The 23,577-nt window shown below is 46.1% G+C and overlaps 1 protein-coding gene across 4 annotated transcripts in view; it reads left to right on the top strand.

Annotated features, from left to right (window-relative positions):
* Positions 1 to 23,577, top strand: part of SORT1 (sortilin 1) — a 73,547-nt gene that overhangs the window by 18,713 nt on the left and 31,257 nt on the right. For all 4 annotated transcript variants that reach the window (XM_040999128.1, XM_040999126.1, XM_040999127.1 and 1 more), the window contains exons 2-6: positions 7,889 to 7,948; positions 9,306 to 9,379; positions 17,186 to 17,288; positions 17,762 to 17,926; positions 20,697 to 20,770. In XM_040999128.1, the coding sequence (XP_040855062.1) occupies positions 7,889 to 7,948; positions 9,306 to 9,379; positions 17,186 to 17,288; positions 17,762 to 17,926; positions 20,697 to 20,770 (476 nt within the window). The remainder of the gene's footprint in view (positions 1 to 7,888; positions 7,949 to 9,305; positions 9,380 to 17,185; positions 17,289 to 17,761; positions 17,927 to 20,696; positions 20,771 to 23,577) is intronic.

The following is a 23,577-nucleotide window of genomic DNA, read 5'->3' as shown; positions in this document are numbered from 1 at the left end:
GAAGGTCTTCCATCCAATGACTCACTCCCCATGAGGCCGCACCAGCTGGAGCTGTGCCAATTCAAAGCCAGGAGCCCAGCTTCCTCCAGGTTTCCCACGTAGGTACAGGATCCCAACGCTCTGGACTATCCCCAGTTGCCCTCTCAGGCCACAGGCAGGGAGCTAAATGGAAAGTAGGGAAACTGGTGCATGAACTGGCACCCATATGGGATCCTGGCACATTCAAGGCGAGGACTTTAGCTGCTAGGCTACCACACCAGGTGCCCCCCAGTGTATTTTTCCTCCATTTTTTAGCTTCTATCTCAACCTTAATGTGTTTATCTGATCTTAGAATTCTTATTTTATTTAAAAATTATTTAATTAAAATTTTAACAATGTAAATTTTAAAATTTAGAGGCAGTAGGCCTGGCATGGTAGCCTAGTGGCTAAAGTTCTCACCTTGAATGTGCCAGGATCCCATATAGGTGCCGGTTCTAATCCCATCAGCCTCACTTCCCATCCAGCTCCTTGCTTGTGGCTTGGGAAAGCAGTCAAGGACGGCCCAAAGCCCTGGGACACTGCACCTGTGTGGGAGGTTGAAAGGAGCTCCAGGTTCCTGGCTTTGGACTGGTGCAGCACCAGCCATTGCAGCCACTTGGGAAGTGAACCATCGGACGGAAGATCTTCCTCTCTGTCCTCCTCTCTGTATATATATCTGACTTTGCAATAAAAATAAATAAATCTTTAAAAAAAAAAAGTTTAGAGGCAGTGAGACAGAGAGAGCCCTCTTCCCCACTGGTTTCACTTCCCAAATGTCCACAACAGCCTGGGCTGAACGAGGCTGCAGCTGGGAGCCATTGAGAGACAGGGACCTAGTTATTTGAGGCATCATAACTACCTGCTAAGTTGTGCATTAGCAGGAAGCTGGAATTGGGAGCCAGAGGTGGGTGCTGAACTCAGGTGCTGTGACACTGTTAGGTCAAATGTCTGGCCTAATTCTTACTTAATATTTTAACTGTGTTGTGTGTTAATTTAATATAACAGGTGTTAAATAGCATCGATTGCATACTACCACTTTACTAACTGGTTTATACAATTGGTTTTGTGATTCCCTTTGATGGTTTTCAGAATACTTGTATAGATCCTACTTTTGGCTTTGACTGCACGGGTCCTTCTGCTGCCATTTTGCTGTTGCTTCCACCTGCTTCCACCTCTTAAACTCCACTTAAATCGCAGCATTTAGACCTTTAGTCCTTCATACCCAAATATCTGAATTTTTCCTCTGTATTACCTGCTGCTGGCTAATGTGTTCATGACTTTTTAGATTATTTTACTTTTTCCACTTTTTTTTTTAAAGATTTACTTATTTATTAGAAAGTCAGATATACAGAGAGGAGGAGAGACAGAGAGGAAGATCTGCTGTCCAATGATTCACTCCCCAAGTGAGCGCAACGGCCAATGCTATGCCGATCCAAAGCCAGGAGCCAGGAACTTGTTCTGGGTCTCCCGCGCAGGTGCAGGGTCCCAAGGCTTTGGGCTGTCCTCAACTGCTTTCCCAGGCCACAAGCAGGGAGCTAGATGGGAAGTGGAGCTGCCGGGATTAGAACCGGTGCCCATATGGGATCCTGGGGCGTTCAAGGCGAGGACTTTAGCAGCTAGGCCATGCCACCGGGCCCCACTTTTTGGTTTTTATGAAGTTCATGGTAGCTGTGGTGGGTAGGAGAGAAGTGTTGTCCTATTAAGCACGTGAATGCTCAAGAATGAATATTACTGTGTCGGAATAGTGCCTTGGCCATCTGTAAGGGGCTGGGAATCAATGGTATTTAGCTACTATTTACTGATATAGTGGCCACCACAGTAGGAGGAAGATTGCATGTGGAACAGTAATAGTGGCAGCATGGATCTATGCGTAGACTTTGATGGATATGTTTGAGGAATATTTAATATGTGTAAGACCTTGTGCTAACCTACTAGCAAATTAGAATGTATGCCATTAGAATTCATAGTATGATTTGAGAGGTGGATAAATACGTAAATAGTTGTAGTACAAAGAATGTCCATAAATGCTTTTGAGAGAGTAATACTCAGGAGGAGTTCACTTAGGGAACATAGTTGTTGGTTTTATATGGAAAAATGGGACTTCAGCTGCCTTTCAGATCTTTTGTATGAGTATAATCCCTCCCTTGAGTTTGTTGAAAAGAAACACTTGCTGTCCAGGGCTGAGGGGTGGTGGGCAAGTGCAGAACAACACAACTTTTAACTTCCAAAAACATTTACCCGTTTATTTGGAAGTAAAAGGGAGAGATACAAGTAGAGTTTTTCTGTCTGCTGATTTGCTCCACAGATAGCCGAAGCCAGAAACCAGGAGCTTCAGCTGGGTCTCGCAAGTGAGTGACAGGGGTCCAAGTACTTGGGCCATCTTTTGTAGCTTTTTTTTTTTTTAAGATTTACTTATTTTTGTCTACAGCCATACCACCCTGAATGTGCCCAATCTCGTCTAATCTTGGAAGATTTACTTATTTTTATTGGAAAGGCAGATTTACAGAGAGAAGGGGAGACGGAGAGAAAGATGCTTTATCTGCAGGTTCACTCCCCAAGTAGCCACAACTGCCAGAGCTGAACCAATCCAAAGCCAGCAGCCAGGAGCTTCTTCAGAGTCTCCCATGCGGGTACAGGGTCCCAGAGCTTTGGTCCATCTTTGACTGCTTTCTCAGGGAAGCTAGATGGGAAGTGCAACAGCAGGGATAGAAACCAGTTCCCATGGGGGATCCTGGCACTTACAAGGCAAGGATTTTGCCACTGAGCTATTGTGCTGGTCCCTCTTCTGTAGCTTTTCTCAGGCCATTAGCAGGTAGCTAGATTGAAAGTGGAATAGCTGGAACTGCTGAGTTTACAGGTGGTGACATTACTCACTATGCCACAACACTGGCCCAGAAACTTTTATTTAAAAAAAAAAAAGTTTATTTTATTTATATATTTGAAAGGCACAATGATACATGGAGAGATCTTTCATCCCTCAGCTCACTGCCCAAACTCACAACAGCTGAGGCTTGCCCACCAGCCAGGAACTCAGTCCAGGTCTCTGATAAGGGTCACAGGGTCTCTAGCACTCTAAGCCATCATTACTGCGTCCCAGGCCTGTTAGCAGGGCGCTGGATGGGAAATGGAGCGGCTGAGACATGAACCAGCACTCTGGTATGGGATGTGACCATCCCAAGCAGCAGCTTACTGTGCTGTGCCATGGCACCTGCCCCAGTACTTTGTAGTTCTTTGAAGGATTTATTTATTTGAAAGACAGAGTTAAAGAGAAGAATTAGAGATCTCTATCTATTGATTCGCTCACCAAATGGCTGCAGTAGCAAGTTCTGAGCCAGGAGTTTAATCCAGTCGTGTCACTTGGGTGCCATCTTCTGCTACTTTTCACTGGCTGTAGACATCTAAATTGGCATACACCCCCCGCCCCCAGTACTGTAAAGATAGTGTCCCAGTGCCTTCTGGTCTGCATGGTTTCTAAAGAAAAGTCTGCCATTGGTCTTTATTCCTCCCCATCTAGCGTTATTTTTCTCTGCTGGATGCCTTGAGGATTTTAATCTATCACTGGTTTTAGACAGTTTGAATATAATAGGCCTTAGTATATAGTATGCATCATGTTTCTTGAGCTTGATTGACATTTGTGAGTTTCTTGGCTCTCTAGATTTATACTTTTGGTCAATTTAGAGTTTATAAAGTTTGTGTTTATATTTACTTGAAAGAGGGAGAGTGGAAGGGAGAAAAAAAGAAAGAGAAGTCTGCCATCCATCCATTTACTCCATGAAGGCCCACAGCAGCGAAGGCTATGACAGGGTGATACCGGGAGCCAGAAACTCCATCTGGGTCTCCCACATAGGTGGCGGGCCTCGGCTACTTGAACCGTTGCCTGCTGCCTCCCAGGGTGCACATTAGCAGGAAAATGAAATTGGGAGTAGAGCCAAGAATTGAATGCAGGCAATCTGAAATGAAAAGTCAGTGTCCCAAGTCTAACCACTGCACAAAATGTTCACCGTGATTTTTGGAGTGAATCATACTATTTTTATTTTTTAATGTATTCCTTCCCTGGCCCGGTGTGGTGGCCTAGAGGCTGAAGTCCTCACCTTGAACATGCTGTGCTGGGATCCCATATGAATGGCAGCCCTGCTTCCCATCCAGCTCCCTGCTTGTGACCTGGGAAAGCAGTCAAGCACGGCTCGAGGCCTTGGGACCCTGCACTCATGTGCAAGACCTGGAAGAGGCAGCTGGCTCCTGGTTTTGGATGGGCTCAGCTCTGGCCGTTGTGGCTACTTGGGGAGTGAATCATTGGATGGAAGATCTTCCTCTCTGTCTCTTCTCTCTGTACATCTGACTTTCCAATAAAAATAAATAAATCTTTTTAAAAAAATAATGTGTTCTTTCCCAACCCCATGCAGCCTCCTCCATAGACTCCAGTTGCACATATATTAGATTGCTGGAAGTTGTTCTACAGCTTAGCTCTTATTCTCTCTGTATTTCACTTCGGACAGTTTGTGGGTATGCCTTTGAATTCACTAGTTCCTTCTGCGATGTCTAATCTCCTATCCAGTGTATTTTCATTTCAGACCTGGTAATTCTTATTTCTACAGATCTGGTTAGGACCTTTTTAAATTTTGTGCCCATATTTAACACACTCAGTCTATTCTCTTTTTGAACCTACAGAGTACAGTCATATCTTATTGTCCTTGTTCTCCAACTTTGTAATTTGTGGGTCTGTTGGCTGATTTTTTTTTTTTTTCCTCTTTGGAGCCTGTTTCCTTGTTTCTTTATATGGCTGGCTGATTGGATCTTGGATATTGTGAATTTGATCTTTGTTAGAGGCTAGACAGTTTTGTATTCTTTGATATTGAACATGATTCTGAGACATAGTCAGTTGATTTAAAAATATCTTTTTCCTTTTGGGTCTTGAATTTATTTATTGTCATTTTCTTTTGGCAGCATTAGAACAGCATTTCGTCTGATTCATTTCTTCCCACTGCCGAAGTATACTGTTGTGAGAACTGTATCCAGTGTCCTTGTGGTTTTCCACTGGGGGTGGGGCAGGGTGACAGGAATGACACCTGTCCTGAGACAGGACCAGATTCTGTTCTGGCCCAGCCTTCTAGGCAGTCCTTTCCCTGGTCAATACTCAGCTGCACAGAGGGCCTCATCTGCCTTCCTGTGGCTACAACCAAACACCGTGGACTGGCTTGTCGAGAATTTGGGGTCATTTAGCTCCCGCCTCTTGAGACTGGCAGGTGCACAAGTACAGCCTCACTGCATTGTAACACAGCAGAGAGCATTGCATGGCTACACAGAGTGGCCAGACTGGCTCAGGCTGCTCCCCACTGATGCCAGCAGGGTCCCAATCCCCATGACCACATCTCCTGTCACCTCCTAAAGGCCCCGTCTCCAGAAACCACTGGTAAAATTGGGAGATTCATTTTCCAGTCAATGAGTTTTGGGGATCACATTCATGCCATGACCCCTGTTTGGCTGGTTTCCAACATCCTTTTTCCGGGCAGCTCTCTCTGGTCTTCCACCCTGGGAACTCTGGTCCCTGTGGCTTGCAGGCTGCCAGCTTTGTCTCCACAGTCTCAGGAGGCCTCAGGGCCCTACCTGGTTCTTGCATCGGGTGCTGTCTTGGAGGCCCCCTCTGGGTCACAGGCGTGGGGTGGGTAGGCAGTCAGGCCCTGCTGTTCTTTCAGGAGCTCATTGTCCTTCACTGCCTGATGTGCTGCCAGGCCTTCTATTCCATGTGTTCTGCTGGCATGCTCTTGTTCTGCCAGGTGAAGGGATCGAATCTGATCCAGAATAGAGCTTGCCCGTGTAACACTCATTCTCGTCACAGGGAAGCGGGGGGGGGGGGGGGGGGGGGGGGGGTGTGGCCTCTGCATTTCCTGCCCATCGTCCTCCTATTCAGTGCTTGACACAGAGCTCTGAATGAGGATACATTCAGTATGGACTGAATGCACATGGAGGCCTGTGCTGCCACTTGATCCCACCTCCCGTGGGCTGCAGGGCCAGTGAGGGGGACAGATGAGGTGGTGCCACATGCAGAAGGTTAGCATGCTACCCACTGAGCTGGTGGTATATTTTGTTTATTTTCAAAAGCAGATGTCTGTTGATTATTGAGGATAGGAGTCTAAACATTTGGACCATCTTTCACTGCTTTCCCAGGTACGTTAGCAGGGAGCTGCATCAGGAGCATCAGTTGGGATGTGCACAGTGCTGACCCAGATACGATTTTCTTTTGCCTTCCTAGATGACCTTGTGTCTTGTGATGTGTCTGCTGCTGTGATAGCTCCCTGATGCAGCTGTAGGCCTGTAACTTCTCAGAAAACTGGTGCCATCTCTTAGTGGAATAGCATGCACAGCACTCTGCCAGCTTTTTGGTTTATTGTTCTGGGTGTCCCCTGTCAGCAGTCCCCTGTTTTCCTCAGGGACTTGGGGAGCCTACATGGCTGTCATCCAGGGCTGCAGGAAGTCCTGCCTGGGCACCCAAGGGTTAAGCAGCACTGGCTGAGCCTGCCCTGTATGCTGCACTGATTGGACTACACACAGAAATTGTACAAGAGAGTCTTTGGACCTCAAGGTATTCAGAACCCCAAGAGGCAATGGCGTGTGGGAGCTCAGATGCCCGAATCAGGAGGGCAGTCAGAGAAGATGAGAAATTAAAGAGCACGTGTTGTAAGTTCCTGTGCCTTCAGGCCTGACTCTCGGGTTTGGGGCTGGAGTGACTGAACAGTTGGCAGCCTAGCATTTCCAGACATGTGCCACTTGGGGATTGAGTCTGTGGCTTGGGCAGGATATATACTCATTTTCAACAACTGCTAATTGAGGGTGCAGAGTATCGCTGTGGTAGCCACAGGGAGGAACAAGAAATGCAAAGTTCTGTCGTCTATCATGAACTTGCCATATTTGGGAAGGAAGGACATATTTCAGATTTTTCAAAAATGTTAATGAGATACAAGTCTTCTTAAAAAAAATCAGCCCTATTTATTAGAAATATATGTGAGATGAGTAAGCCCTCTGATGGGGCAGGAGAGTGAAAGGGTTGTAACTTCTTGCTGTGTGCACCATGTGTGGCACAGACCTGGCAAACGAGTAGGAATTGTTGCCAAGTGCCAGTATTGCCTTCCTGGAAATTTTTTACTTTAAAAATGGTAGAGACTACAAGACTTACATATAATGTTAACCTGTAATATCTATGTGTATTAAGATTGTAAATGACTTGAATTTTTTCATTATATCTTTTTTTAATTGTCTCCATTTTCTGTAATGAATGTATACTATTTAGTAGACAGAAAAAGGAAATGTTGGAAAAACAAAACCCAAAAAGTACCTACAGTGATTATTATACCTGTCTTAATGTGCTTACATTGTACATGTAAGTTTTTGGTTTTCTCTTCCTTGTCACCTTGCCGCTGCCACCATGATTCTGGGAAGGTTCTCTCATTGTTACTCATATTACTGTTGTTATTGTGCCCCTCGTCATTTTTGAGTGAGTTAACCCAGAAGCAGAAGGAAAAGTTAAAATGCTACCGATTGGGTGCGGCTGGTTCTGTTGCTCTGCTGGGTCCTAGGAACCCTCTGCCACCTCTGTAATATGAGTTGTGTTGGGAAAAGCCACTGGATTACCCCATCTCCCCATCTGGTGCAGTGAGGGGAATGTGCCTGTGGGGCTGGCTGCTGTGCAAGGGAGACCCTGAAAGTCCAAGTTACGTGTGATTCAGGTCAAGTAGTTAAAACCCTAGTGCCCCATTGTTCTGGGAGTCCCCATTCCCTGTACTTACAACCATGGTAATGTTGGATTTAAACTGGTAAAGGGTTGAAGGGGCGTAGATGTCATTTCTGAGTGAATTTCCTTATTTTTTCTGCACAGCATGTCTTTGATGATCTCAGCGGTTCCGTGTCCTTGTCCTGGGTTGGAGACAGCACTGGGGTAAGTGACCCTCTGGGTCTGTTATTTAGGCCTACTGAAGCAATCAGGGAGGGAGGGGCGCTGCTGCAAGCGTTCAGCATCATTGCTGTCTGAGGCCACCTTGAACCTCAGCTGCAGAACACAGGTGCTTGAAGGACAGACTTCAGGAAGGTGGAATTGGTTTGGTTTTGCTTTACAGCTGGGAGAAGCACCGCACCACATCCTCCACAGAGGATGGTGAAGACACCCCATTGTCCTTGGTGGCTGCTCAGTGGATGAAGGGAGCTCATGGTTTGGGGGAATACCTCGCGTAGAAACAGTAACCCCAAACTCCAAACTGATCTTTCTGTGTCCTTTCCCACAGGTTCCCTAAAGGACCCTGGCACCCATGGGCCCCTTTTGTTGTCCCTACCCCAAAGGTGGACCTGGCAGGATTGGGGAATGAAAAACAAAGCTTAACAGTTCCTTGCCCCTTCCAGGAACCAGCTGCTCTCCCCCTGGGAGGGTGTGTGGCTGAGAATGGAGTGGCCTCAGTCTAAATCAGGGTTTGGCATTACCTGGCTGAGCTGATCCGAAGCCAGGAGCCAAGAGCCAGCAGCTTCTTTCGGGTATCCCAAGCGGGTGCAGGGTTCCAAGGCTTTGGGCTATGCTTGACTGCTTTCACAGGCCATAAACAGGGAGTTGGATGGAAAGTGGAGCAGCCAGAACATGAACCATTGGCCATATTGGGTCCCAGTGCCAGGAAGAGGAGGATTTAGCCAATGGAGCCATTACGTTGGGCTCATCTTAATTAATTTTTTAACTCCCAGTAGAATTTCATTACACATGTTTCAGTTTCTTCCAAAATTTGAATTGTATCCTAATTTCTATTAATTACCCATCTATCTAAGATAGTTTGTGTCACCAAGCTTTCTAATTATATGGCTTTTTGAGATGCCCCAGGCTCTTACACTAATCTGCGGTCTTGTCCTCATGCACTTTTTTTAATAGAAAAATATTTTTCAAAGGAATTTCATGGGGAAGTAATAGTAGAGAGAAGACAGTGACAGAAATGTACATGACCCACTGGCCTCTTAGATTGCTCTCTAGTCCTTGTAAACAGAAGTATGAAGTGGTTCTGGCTAGCCAAGGTCCTCTCATGATTTGGAAGGTGCATGGTCAGGTCCGTCCTTTGTGGTCATCCATATTGGAGTAGCTCTGTCTGTTGTCTCAGGCGGAATGGTAGGGTTCTCCCAACAGAATGAACTGAGGGCTCAGCGAATTGTCAGCTCCAGTGACCATGGCCTTCTTGGGAGTTGGCTGTTATTCCAATCCCATCTCATACCAGCCTATGTCAAAGGAACTTTCTTACTGATGGGATGCCTTTTTCTCCCTCCAGGTCATTCTAGTCTTGACCACCTTCCATGTGCCACTGGTAATTATGACTTTTCAACAGTCCAAGCTGTATCGAAGGTAAGATCCGTACTATATGTTGTATATAACAAAATAATACATTGAGAAGGGGGAATGGGATGTATTCCTTTTCTAGATGTGATAAGGGTCTAATAGTTGATGCAAAAGCTCTTCCAGCTGTGTTTCCAGACATCACACTCAGCACACTTTTTTATTTTTTTTAAGATTTTTATTTATAGTTATTGCAAAGTCAGATATATAGAGAGGAAGAGAGACATGGAGGAAGATCTTCCATCTGATGATTCACTCCCTAAGTGACCGCAATGGCTGGCGCTGCGCTGATCCGAAGCCAGGAACCCAGAGCCTCTTCCAGGTCTCTGATGAGGGTGTAGAGTCCCAAGGCCCTGGCCCATGTTGGACTGCTTTCCCAGGCCACAAGCAGGGAGCTGGATGGGAAGTGGAGCTGCCGGGATTAGAACCGGCGCCCATATGGGATCCCAGCACATTCAAGGAGAGGACTTTAGCCACTAGAACACGGCACTGGGCCCTCAGCACACTTTTAAACACCTATTTAGCAACCTGAAGAAGTACAAAAAGGGACCTAGTTCCTAGGAGATTGAGTTGACCTTACTGAAAGCACCCTAAAGGCAGGAGGAGGTGTAGACTGTGGGGACGTGTGCATGTGTCCACTGAGATGGAAGAGTGTGGAAATTTATACAGCTCTCTGTTATGAATGCACAAAGGAGTTTTTTTTTTTTTTAAATTACATTTTATTTGAATGGCCAAAAGACAGAGAGGGGCAGACCTCTTTTATCTGCTGTCTACTTCCCAAATGAGTGCAGCAACTGGTTCCAGGCCAGGCCAAGTTCAGAACTTAATCCAGGTCTCAATCATTGCTTACCTACTCTATTGGGCTCTAAACAGATAGTTTGTACATAACAATGAAATTCTCAAGGGATTTCTCTGTGTAAGGATTGCTCAGATCAGACCTACCATTGAATGACAGAGGTAACGTGTGCAGAAACAGTTCCTGTACTGAGACATCCACGACATCTTTGAATCTCTTTCTCATAGGCACAGCCTCAGTAAGTGCTAGGTTCATTTCCTTAACAGATTAAAGATCAGCTAATGTCCAGAAAGTGCTGCTTGTTTTCTCAATCCTTTGTGTGAATCCCATTTTCCCCTAAGGAACCTAAAGAAACAACTACATCCCAGAAAATGATATAGAAACTCAACCTGAACGGAGGTATCTTCCAGGAGTCTTTATTTAACTGTTGATTGGGACCCAAGTGGCAATAAACCCATGGTGTAGCTCTGGATGCACCAGTTCATCCTCCCTTCCCTAACAGGGGAGGAAAATTCCTGAGTGCTACACCTGGAGCAGCAGCCAGACCTCTGCCCTTCAACACCGTGATGTTGGCTTAAAAATAGACACACCACAGCCGCATGCTTATAGTAGCACTATTTACGATAGCCAGAATATGAAATCAACCAAGATGTCCATCATTATATGGATAGCTCTAGAAAATGTGGTATATGTACACAATGGAATACTATTTGGCTATGAAAAAGAGTGAAATCCTATCTTGTGTAGCAACATGGATGGAATTGGAAGATATAACATTGAGCAAAATAAGCCAGAAGCAGAAAGACAAAAGTATCCATGTTCTCTCTTATATGTGGGAGCTAAAAAAAGAAAAAACCACAGGTTGTTATTTTCTTTTTAAAAAATATATGTTTAAGGCCCCGCGCGATGGTGCAGTGGTTAAAGTCCTCTCCTTGCACGCCCGGGATCCCATATGGGCGCCGGTTCTATCCCGGCAGCCCCGCTTCCCTTCCAGCTCCCTGCCTGTGGCCTGGGAAAGCAGTCGAGAACAGCCCAAAGCTTTGGGACCCTGCACCCGCGTGGGAGACCCAGGAAGAGGCTCCTGGCTTCGGATCATGCATAGCATCGGCCCGTTGCGCTCACTTGGGGAGTGAATCATCGGACGGAAGATCTTCCTCTCTGTCTCTCCTCTCTGTATATCCGCCTTTCCAATAAAAAACTAATAAAAATAAATTTTTAAAAAAATTTTTTTAAAATAAAAAATATATGTTTATTTTTATTGGAAAGACAAATTTAAAGAGAGAAGAGCCAAAGATCTTTCATCTACTGGTTTACTCCCTAAACAGCCACATAGCTGGAGCTGAGCCAGTCTGAAGCCAGAATCTAGGGACTTCTTCCAGCTCTCCTATATTGGTGCAGAGGGGCCAAGGATTTAAGCCCTCCTTTGTTGCTTTCCTAGGCCATAAGCAGAGTGCTGTATCAAAGTGGAGCAGCCAGGACATGACAGGCACGCATATGAAGTTGCAATGCTCATAGATGAAGGCTTAGCCTGCTGTACCATTGTGTCAACTGCAGTTTTGTAATTCTTTCCAGTGTTTCAGAAAGTTTCTTATTATGAAACGGCTCCTCATTATACAACTACTCCTACCTACATACATATCTTTCATTGTAAAACATTTAGGAATTGTAAAGGAAAAAAATTTTCACCCAAGAGTCAAGTGGAACCTTAAAGTACAGCTTACTATTTTGTCCATCAATATATCACACCACTGTGTAGCCTCTGGAAGCAACATGTAATAGCAAAAAGCTGCCAAGTTTGGCTGCCCTGTGAGCCTGGCACCATCAAATTGAGCACCATCATTTGCAACCAGAATGAACATGGGCAAGTCATTTAACTTCTGCCCTCATCTCTAGAAGGACAGTAGTAATGCCCACCCCAGAGCTGGTGTGGTGGGTACTGCAGTGCCTGGCAGAGAATGAGAGCTTGGTGCCATCAGCTGGACTATGCCAACAGGCATGAAGGGCATGTAACCAGCATGTATCTGTGCTACTGTACCAATGATGGACATGAATCAGAAGCCTTTCCAGGCCAGTTGGTAACAAGTGACCACCTGGCCCTCAGGTTACCCTGCTCCTTCCCGCACAGAGACACGACATGTGCCCTGTGACCTGGAGGCAGGCAAGTGCATGGCAACTGCACCTGCTCACTGCTCAGTGCTCCAGCCCACCCCCTATGCTGATAACTCGTGGTGTTCGTTAGATTGACAGAATTCATCTTTACTCTGTTAAGTTGCAGCTCATTTTTTCATCACAGTTGGGATACTGCTATGGTGAATTCCATCCCCATCTGTGTCCTCTCCAGTTCATCGGTAGCAGCAAACCCAACATCCGTCTGTTGCTTTGAAGGCTGTTTGTCAAACTCCTCCTCCTTCAGATTGAACAGTCTCTGTACCTGCCTTCCTTAGTCAGTTTGTGTTCTCTGTGTTCTTCCTTCATCTTGTGGCTGCTGTTGGGCCTGATAGATTCCTGAGTCAACCCCCAGGGGATGAACGAATGTGTTTTCATGATTTCAGCACCCTTGCCCCGTCTGTTGCTTTTTAGTACTGTGCTTGCTTGAAGATAACCAAATCCGCACAGGAGCCAGAGTCCTCCTGCTGCCTCCATGCCTCCCCTGTCTGATTCATTGTGCTTTTTTCCTCCTCTAGTCTGAGAGAAGCCTGTCCCACCCAACCCACATTTCCAGAGAGCAGTCCTGTTTGTCTCTAGCACAAGATCATGTGGCCAGGATTCTTTCCCCCTCAAGTTGCACAGCAGTTTTATTTTGTTTTGATATATTTGTTAACCATTGTCATTTTGAATATTAGTTATCTCATCCTTGCCATTGCAAACTGACTTGTATCCTGTTCTACAATCTACATTGCAATGTGCCTGTTGCCTTCTGCTGCTGGGCTGAGCTGACCTGCTGTGACTCAGGCCACTGAGCACAACAGCCAGGAGGCACTTGTTGCTTCAGAAAGAAAAAGGGAGGGAGCAGTTTCATCAATGTGAGGGCTGGGTATCTGTTTTCCTTATTTATCTTTTCACTGAGAATCCCAACATTCTTGCTTGCCATTATTTACAATAGTTAACATTCTCAAAAGTTGCAACAAACACTTATTAGTAAATACTAATCAGTCATTAATAAGTAAACACTAAGAAGTCACTGCTCCTAGAGAAATACAAAGTTAGGTTTCTGCAGAACTCCTGTCACAGCATGCATTTCATCAGTTGCTCACTGCAGTTCTGCTTAAACAAACTTTGCTTGCTCTGAAATGGTTTATTTGGTTAATTTGTTAACAGCAAACTCAAAGTCAATAGCACTATGACTCTTGGCCCCAGAAATAATCCAGAGATCTTCAAGGCTGCCTCCCCAGTTCCAGAGAGCCGTGGGATCTCAAGGGGCTTTCTTTCCCTTCTGTTGATTGCAGGGTACCCTAAGCTTCAGGGACCCATAGGCAATTATGCCCTTAATCCCTAATCTCTCTTGGCGTCTGCCTTGGAGTTTGGACTTGGTTGGGATCCCCTTTCTTCTTTTCCACTTTTCCCTTGTGGTAGGAAAATAGCTATACCAAGGTGTTGCTGCCTCTGTTCTTGATTTCAAAGGTTCACACCTGGAGAGCAATTTGCTTCGGGATGACTCACACTTTGAGTCTCACCCTTGTCTAATTGAGATGAGGCTTTGGATTTTAGATCTTAGAGGTGATGCTGGGAGTTAGGACTGTAGGGGCTGTTAGAACATAATGAAAGTGTTTTGCACATGAGAAGGATGCAAGTTTGGAGGTCTCTTTTTTGGTGTTTTTTTGCTTTTTGTCTGGGTAGGACAAGAGGCCAGGGACAGAATGTTAACAGATGGAACACTTGTGTTCCCTTTCCTATGTTCTAGTGCTGGCCCTCTGCTGATACTAACTAGCAGGTGGGGCTTTGGATAAGTGATTAGGCCTACTGGAGAACTTCAAGAACTCCCTGGGCCTCTTGTGAGGTCACGGTGATAAGATGGTCATCTGTGAGCCAGGCAGTGGGCCTTCACCACACACCAGGGCCTCAGGTTCAGGCTTCTCAGTCCCAGAACCATGAGAAAGAATTTTCTGTTGTGTATAACCAGACTGCACTAAGGAGAGCTGAAATCTGAACGTGTTTGTGTTTAGGGCTATGCTCTTGAGTTGCAAACTTTGATTTGTTTCATGTTTCGCATGGTTTCACGTGAAGTCATCATGTATTTTTGATGATCAGAAATAGTAGAAAGTAGGGCTGAAACACGCATAGAATTGTTTCTGGGGTGGGCGTTCAGCCCCGTGGTTAAGGCAGCCAAGTCCCCCTGAGTATCTGCTCTGGTTCCTGACATCACTTTCCTGCTGAGGCAGACTTTAGGAGTTAGCCACGTGGCTCAAGTAGCTGAGTTCTTACTACCCCTGGGTTGTATTCTCGGCTCTCACTTTCAGCCCTTCCCAGCCCTGGTCACTCAGGGCCTCTGGGAAAAGCACTAGTGGGTGGGAGCATTCTATCTCAGTCTCTGTCCCTCTTTATCTCTGCCTTTCAAAAACAACTTTTTAGAGACATGTTTTTCAAGCAGATGGGGCCACATGGTATGTTAGCTCTTCCTTTGACTCCTACAGATTTATCTTTTGGAATGTTTCTTGGAATTCCCTGGTGCAATGTGAGTTGTATGTTGATAGAAAATAAAGATACATTTAGATCAAATGTTCTGTTTAAATCAAGCCCTGAGCTCGAAGTGGCCTTGACAGAACCCCACTTAAATCCCAGAGGAATGCTGCCAGCGTCCTCCCTGTATTCGTGTAACTGCCTGAAGCAGCAGGCCGCTGCAGTGCGTGGTGATTTGTTCCGCTCAGCGTTGCTTGTTCTGAAGGGCAGGGAGATGTTTGCTGTGCCAAGTTCTTAAAAAGCAAACAGCCTTGCCAACAGGTTTATAGAGGTCCCCTGGGGTTCCTGCGAAGGAGGGGAGGTTTGTAAAGTGATAATCAAGCTGCCACAACCCCTGTGGAAGGCTGGCTGGGCTGCCGGTGCTGTGTGCCCCGCGGAGCTGGGGACTGTTCATGCGCGTGTCTTGCCAACTGTCATGCAGATAAGAACCCATATTGCTCTCCAAACCCAGGGCAAGGGTAATGTAGGCAATCTGTTGGATGGGGCCTGGTTTATCCAGTCTTCTGGCTATGCTTGCTGAGGGAGGGGAGGGTCCCTTACTTTAGCGTACTGTCAAGGGGCCTGTATGTTCAGGCCCGTACACTCCCTTCTGCCTGCCACTCACAAGGCCTGGGGAGACCAAGGAAGACTTTGGACTGAGGGGGAAAATATCCTCCTAAATAATTAGGTATCTCCAGTCTGGCATTGAGAATTCGGAGAACTGAACAGTAGTTTCACTGCTGCCTTTAATTAACTATTTGACTTTTGATAAATTGCCTCCCCTTGCAACTGCTCATCTGTGAAATGAGGAAATCGGACAAGATGTTCTCAGTTTCTTGCATGCCTCCTGTTCTGCCACTTGTGTGTGTTCGTTTGTCGAGGCTGCTACCAAAAGTTGTTCCATCTTTTTAAATCATGTGTTTTTTTTTTTTTTTCAGTGAAGGCCACTACAGATCACATTTATCAGCTAACTGGGAGTGTACTGAGGGATACTTAAATTTAATTACTGTTAAAATAAAATTTGGGGCTGGCACTGTGACATAACAGGTTAAGCTGCTGCCTGCAGTGTTGGAATTCAATATGATTGCCCCCTGGAGAGCTCATTGCTCCACTTCCAATTCAGCTCCCTGCTAATGTACTTGGACAAAACAGAGAAGGATAGCCCAAAGGCTTGGGCCCCTGTACACACATGGGAAACCCAATGAAAGCTCCTGGCTCCTGGCTTCAGCCTAACTCATTCCCAATCATTATAGCCATTTGGGAAGTGAGCCAGCAGGTGGAATGTGTGTGTGTGTGTGTATGTAATTTTGTCTTTCAAACAAGTAAAATAAATCTTTAAAATAATAAAAAAGGATCTGCATCCAGTGATTTGTTTTAGGAGAACTGTATATTGGCATGAAGCCTGTTAGAGTTAGATGGCTACTGAATTTTTGCTCATTCTAACAGCTAAATGCGGTTTCAAATACTTCTCAAGCATATTGTTTAAATGAACTTTTGGAAAAAGCTTTGAGAACCCAACATTTGCATTTGGTTTTCCTAACTATGTGTCATCATGAGTCAGAGATTGGGCCTTGGGATGGTACCTTCTAACAGGGTGAACTCCAACACCACGTCTGCTTGATTTATGGCTCCATCCTAAGTGCTGTGGATGAACAGGCTGGTGGGAGCCCTTGGGCAGAGCTGGTGACTGGGATGAACCTGAATACTAAGAGAATTGTTGACTCACATAACCAAGTACAGAGGGAAGACAAGCGTCAGGGTCAGTTCTGTCCAGTGGCCTGGCTCTGCTGCCTCAGAATTCCTGATTCCCTCAGCTGGGCTCTCTTGGTGACCAGATGACCATAGCTTTTTGCTTTGCAGTCACATGCCCCATTGTTGGGGTTTCTCCACCTTGGTACTCCTGACATTTAGAGCCAGATCATCCTGGGTTCTCACTGGACTGTGCTGTGCCTAGTAGGATGTTGGGCAGCATCACCAGCCACTACCTGCTTAGTGTCAGCAGTGCCACAATGCTTGAGTTGTGATCATCAAGAACATCTCTGGGAATTACCACATGGTCCCCAGTTGGGACAAGAAAGGAAGACAAACCATTCCATTCAGGGACTGCTTGTCACTAGGAGACCCTATGCTGCCTCGTCTTACTGGCTCCGCCTCAGTCATGCCCTCACTCCTGAGCCCATGGCCTGGCGTTGGGATGGGCTATCCCTCAGGCAAAGCAGTGTCCACAGGAGCCAGGGATGTGACCCTGGGGGGTGGGGAGTGAGTGCCTTAATAACATTCCCTGAGAGGGGCATTGGAGGCTGGGGAGCCACCCAGCCATACCCATGACCACTGAACTCTGAATCGCTTTCTCCTTTCCTCAGTGAGGATTATGGAAAGAACTTTAAGGACATCACACACCTCATCAACAGTTCCTTCATTCGAACAGAATTTGGCATGGCTGTTGGTCCAGAGAACTCTGGCAAGGTGAGACCCATTCTTGCATGTTCAAAGCTCATGCCCAATGCCATGTGCCAGGTGTAAAGATTAGAGTGAGACATTGCTATTATCAGAAATAGACCTAATACCTTACTATGGAAGAACGGCACTCTGCACACTGTCTTTTTGTTCCTTGGTCTCTGTCCACTGTGCCGTCCTGCTCATGGGGGTGGGGTAGTTGTTCAGCTTTACAGTGGATGCACTCCCTATAACACCTTTATAGTCTTTTTGGGGGGAGCTGACTGACCTCAAAGCTGGTCAGGCTCCTGTCCACAGCCCAAGTGCACTAGCTCATTTCGGATGAGTTCCTTAATGACACCAAGACTTAGGGACTGGAGTAGAGCACCTGATCTAATGGTAGAGTTCTTGCCTTTGGAACCAAAATTTTCTTAGCCAGTGTTTGCTGAAATCTTGCAGTGTTTGAATAGTACCCTGAATTGGTCTTTCTTCTTCCTGGTCAGGTGATATTAACAGCCGAGGTGTCTGGAGGAAGTCGGGGAGGAAGAATCTTCAGATCCTCAGATTTTGCAAAGAATTTTGTACAGACAGATCTCCCTTTTCATCCTCTGACTCAGATGATGTACAGCCCTCAGAATTCCGAGTACCTTTTAGCACTGAGCACTGACGTAAGTCCAGTTAAAGACTTTGGCTTGCCTCCTACGTTTTTATTATCATCTTAAAATGCCCTGTCTTTGGAAGGACCCTGTAGGGAATGCTTATATATTGGACTTCATTCTGATTTCCCTTTATGACATGAAGCACATACTTTTTACTTCCCCTCCCTGTTTCATAAAGAGTATCACTGCTTTTTAAAAGTTCACTTCCTGGTAAGTATGATGTCTAGTTGTTATTATAAGTTTTTTTCTTTATGAGTAGATGTGTGCCAGTGATGGAATGAATTAGAAAACAGTTTAGGATTGCCATTCCTGTGCTTCAGGGGTCAAGCATAAATTGTCACACTCCTGATGTTGTAATTATTTCTTTCCTCTGGCCAAGTCACGTCTCCATTGTGGTTTTCTATGTTGCTGGTTCCTCAGTATATGAAGCATTTTGAGTCCTTTCTTCAGCTTTCCAGTGTTTGTTGTCCAAAGTCTGAAGCCTGTGCCACCACCACATCCCTGTCCTGTCCCCAGAAGACACTGTTCCTCCCTGTCCTCCAGCTTCGTTTCTGAAGTTGCCTGGGGAGCACATTCAACTTTTCCTCTCCCCGTGGTCCCACGCCCCTCTATCGTGTATGTTGAGGGCCCCAAGAGGCCAAGGTATTCTACTGTGGCCATCACAATTAGATGCCCCATTTGCATGGCTCACTCTCATCTCACTTCCTAGAGTGGTGTGCCAAGCAGCACCATCAGATTGAGGCATAAGGTGTATGTTTGTGGGCTCCAATCCAGATACAGTTCATCAGTGACTTTAGATGGCTAGGCAGGCTCCCCCATCTGAGCCCACACACTGGGATCTGAGTACCACTGTTACACTGTCTGATCTGGAGTCAGGCAGGATTACCAATAGTGGCCCAGTCAGGCTGGGCACACAGGGTAGTGGAGGGGTGTGAATGGCACTGACATTTGGGTGTTGGGTCTTCGGTGGAGAGACCATTGAACAGAGGGAAAGCTGGGGGTTCCAGGAGGCCTTGCTTGATGCCTGGCTAGTGGGAGCCAGAGGAAGGAAACTAGCTGGATGAGGAGTAGACTTTCAAGCTTAGAGCAGCAGTTTCTGGAAATTGGCTTCCAGCAGCTGGAGCTGAAGTTGGAGCCAAAGCTGGAACCAGAGCCAGAGTTGGAGTCCTCTGAAACAGAACAAGAGCAGTTGGAAGAAGAGCTCCCTTCCAATCAAGGATAAGATTGAAGAATAAATTAACTTGAACTGCATTGCAAATAAGTCCCATCAGACCATGCTTTATCTTTGTAAGCAGATCTAAACAAACCAGAAAGGGTAGGAGGTGAATGTTTCCAGAGAGGACAAAGCTAAAGGGGAAGAGTGAGGCGGGCACTGGAGTTGGATTCTGCCTCCATTAGCCCAATCTGATGCCAGCCTGCCAGGACATGTCGGTCGCACCTCCACTGAGCCCAGTCAGCATGAGCTGCTAGTGTGACTGACATGCTCAGCTTTCCCCTGTGAAGAATCTGCTGCATTGCAAAGCACTAGCCAGTCCCTCCTTTTGGGAACCCTCTTCTTTGGCCTCCGTGACATAATTTCCTTTGGTTCTTCTAACTTCCTGGCCATTCTTGGTCTCCTTCTTCAACATTCCTCAGCCCACCCTTAAGTGCCTACTGCTCATTTCATTCTGAGTAATCTCTTCCACTTTCCCATTTGATTACCACTTGCATGGAATAGGTAAGATTCTCAACCTTGTATCTCCAGCTCTGACTTTGTCCTGGGGTGTCAGCTGGTGTCTTGCTGCCTTCTGGGTATCCTTTTGCTGCGTGACCAGTAAGCACCTCTAGAGCTGAGTTCTCAAATACGCTCTTCTTCCCTGACTCCTTCTGCTGGTTCATGAGAGTGCAGTGCAGCTTCCACCCCAGGAGAAATTACCCAGTCCTGCTACTCTAGCTTCTGAATCCTTGCTGAGCCCATTCCTTGCATCTATGGCTCAAGGCCTTTAACCTTCCCTGAACTGCTAGGATAATTATCTGCTGTTTTCCTGATTCTCATGTTGGCCTCTCTGAAGTCTGCCTTCCCCCATGGTCATTTCCATGCTTAAAACCCCTTCCTCCTGGGAGCCCCTCAACACAGCACAGCGTGAGAGGTCCATGCCTTTCCCCCTGGCCTTAGCTCCTCATTTCCTCCTCTTGGAATTTGCACTCCATTTCTGCGCAGAGACCTTTTGCTCCCGGCACTCACAACAGCATCTTCCCACCTCACTCACTGCCCCTGCCAGCACTAGTAGCACATCGCAGCCTTGCTCACCTGCCTGTGACAGTTGTGCTTACCATGGAACACTGCACGAGCTACCTCCTTCCAGAAGCTCCCTCTGATGTGCTGACCCTTTTCTCCCACTTGTGTGCTGAGTGCTCCAGGTTTCCCGAATGTGTCCTGCTTGGTAGCCTGTCCTTTTGCTGCTCACTGTGCCTCTTGCTGAGTGGTGAGCCCCTTGAGAATGGAGAGTATGTGGAAATCATCTTTGTATCCCAGCGTGATGCCTGATGCAATGCCTGGAACCGTGCCTGGTGCACAGTAGGCACTTCCTGTGCATCCAAGGGACATTTGTGTATGTGTGTGTGAGAGTGAGAGAGAGAGAGAGAGAGAGAGAGAGAAATAGCAGGGCGGAGGGCAGGCTGACAGAACTTCAGCATGTATTTCACTGTCCTGAATGGTTGGACATGAACTGTTAAAGGTCCTACAAGCAGCTGCACAGGATAAAGCTGGAATTTTGATAAGCCATTTGTAATCTTTCAGAATGGCCTCTGGGTGTCCAAGAACTTTGGAGGAAAATGGGAAGAAATCCACAAAGCAGTATGTTTGGCCAAATGGTGAGTAACAGCAGACTCCATCTGTGCAGAGCCTAACCTTTCCTGGTGCTACTGCCAAAGTCACATGGATCAACACTGATGAGCACTTAGCACGTGCCAAGCGCTCTGCGGTGTGCCCCGGAGGGAGACCAGAGAAGGCTATGCCACAGCTTCCCATTGTGCTAGCAATGGAGACTTTAGCCTCAGTGAGTGTTAGAATGTGAAGTGTAAAGCATGGGCATTTGACTGAGTGGCTGCTGCATACAGAAGCTTTGCGCTCAAGAAAGGGGGGCGCCAGTTGGAATGCAGCGAAGTAGGGCTTCACTGTGGGGATTTCGGTGCTGTCTGGGCCCAGGCTTACCCTCCTCCATGTTAAGATACGTGTCAGCTATATAGATCATGGTGAGGAACCAACCAAGAAACTAGAACTTCCAGCCACCAAAGTCCCTGTTTCTTTTTATATATATATAAATATATAAATATATAAATATATATATATATATATATATTACCTTTTTATTGGAAAGTCAGATATACAGAGAAAAGAAGTTGCAGAGAGAAAGATCTTCTGATCTGATTCACTCCCCAAGTGGTCTCAATGACCAGAGCTGAGCCGATCTGAAGCCAGAAGTTTCTTCTGGGTTTCACATGTGGGTATAGGGTCCTAAGGCTTTGGGCTGTCCTCTGCTGCTTTCCCAGGCCACAAGTGGGGAGTTGGATGAGGAAGTGGAAGAACTGGATACAAACCGGTGCCCATATGGGATCCCGGTGTATGCAAAGCAAGGATTTAGCCACTAAGCTATGGTGCTGGGCCTGAGTCCTATGTCTTCAGCAAGGGTGGTCCGCTTCTGTCAGTAAGACGCCCGAGCCCCACCAGGGGCCTTCTGAGAGCCACTATGGCGGAAGAGGAGACCCTTGGGTACTTGTGAGTCAAGAATCAGATCACCTTTGTCCTAACCTGGTTCTGCTGGTCAGTGGTTCAACTGTCCCAGGCTTTGATTGTGTCCTTCTGTGAAAGGAAATCTGTTTGGGACATGGTTGAGCAAGAATTCACTTCAGAGCCTCTATATCTCCAAGGCCCTTCTTAGCCTCCAGCTGCACCTGGAATCTGGAATCCCTTTGGCAGCTTTGTCGCTCCGGGTTCCCAGTTCACAGCCGGGTGCTGCCAGGGCTGGGATGTGTGGCAGCCAGCAGCAAGTGCATGGCTGTGACATTAGAAGTCACTTCAGGTTGAGTGCTAGGAGGAAGCAGAAAGCTCAGAAGGAACAGATAGAAGTTCAGGCAATGTACCAGTAGGAGGCTATTAGCACTAGATCAAGAGAGTACACATACTTCAGTAACTTCTAATGGGCACACTGTATTACAGCTTGATAATGATCGATGCTCCTGTTGATGACCTGTAATCACAAGAAAGAGTTTCATGTTCCATATACTCTGCTTAGGGAATCCGGAAGCTGCAGGCTGCATGTTTGAGATACAGGCCTCCCTCTGTTTCTGTAGGGGGTTGGTTTCAGGACTCCCCATGAGGTACCAAAATCTGTGTGTTGCTCATTTATATGCACCTGCTTGTAATGCAATCCTCCCTGGACTTCAAGTGAGTTCTCAACTGCTAACAGCGCCTCATAAAATGTGTATGCCTCATTAATTGTCATTCTACTGTAAATATTTAGGGACCAGTAATAAGAAAACAAGTTTCTTCTCCCCACTCAAAACAACACAGCCTGCTTCCCAAGTATTTTCAGTTCATAACTGGTTGATTCTACAGGTACAGAACTCAAAGATAAGAGGAGCTGAGTGTGTGTCTGCCACAGGCAGCTACAATGCTGAATGGGCCTTTTCCAAAAAATCCTCTTAGATGAATTTTTCTGCAACAGCACTGTACAACGTACACTTGTCACATCCTGCTTTCATTTTACATATGTTTATGACTTGTGTTTGTAAAGTGCAGTATCACAAGGAAGTACTTTTTTAAATGTAGCTGCATTACAGGTTCTTCACTCCTGGTAGGCCTAAAATATGTAGGATGTGTTTTTGTAAGACTGGAGTAATTCTGATCATTGAAACTCACCTTTAAATTCAAGAGGTTGTTGTAAAAGGATAATTTATCTTTAATCTTATGCAAAATTTTTTCTTTACTTTTATAATGCATTTATTTGGTATTTAAGAGGACTGTGCTACTGTATATTCACCTTGTAGATATTTGATTTCTAGGAATTTGCAGCCTAAAGTTCTAAAAGAATGTGCTCAAACCCAGTACCTTGTACTGCTGGTAATCTATAAGTACTGTCAGGTCTGAGATTTCCTTTCCAGTGTAGGTTTTAAATAATTCAGCTTCCGACTTCCTTCTCTGTTTGAGATGAAAACACTAAATTATTTAGCTCATACAAGGCGTTAAACTATATTCTGAGTGGAACCAACAAAGCTTAAAGCTAGTGCCCGCCCTTGAAGAAGCCAATTTTTAGAATAATGGGAGAGATTAGGCATATACTGTATAGTTATAACAGGAGGCAGAGGAGTGCCAAGTGGCTGGCACAGAATGCTCTAGAACAGCATTTGTGCATTGTGAGATGTATGCCAGTGTTCCTCACCTGTGCCCGCTAGATACTGCTAACAGCCCCCGCCCCTAAGGTTGTAGACAACCAAGAGTCCTCCGGACATTGCCAGATGTCCCTGGGATGTGCAGTTGCTACCGGTATAGAACCACTGCTCTGGAAACTTGCAGCCAAGAAATTTTCCAGTCCAAGTGACAGGGAGAGCTATGTGGAAGAGCTCAGCTTTAAGCCAGAGCTGGAGAATTGTGAGAGTGTGCTTGCTTGAGTTACATGCGA

This window comes from Ochotona curzoniae, unplaced genomic scaffold, assembly GCF_017591425.1.
Source record: "Ochotona curzoniae isolate NIBS_2020 unplaced genomic scaffold, NIBS_Ocur_1.0 scaffold_1037, whole genome shotgun sequence".
NCBI classification, from domain to species: Eukaryota; Metazoa; Chordata; class Mammalia; order Lagomorpha; family Ochotonidae; genus Ochotona; species Ochotona curzoniae.
Note: the sequence above shows the minus strand (reverse complement) of the source record. Positions and strands in the feature narration are given on the sequence as shown.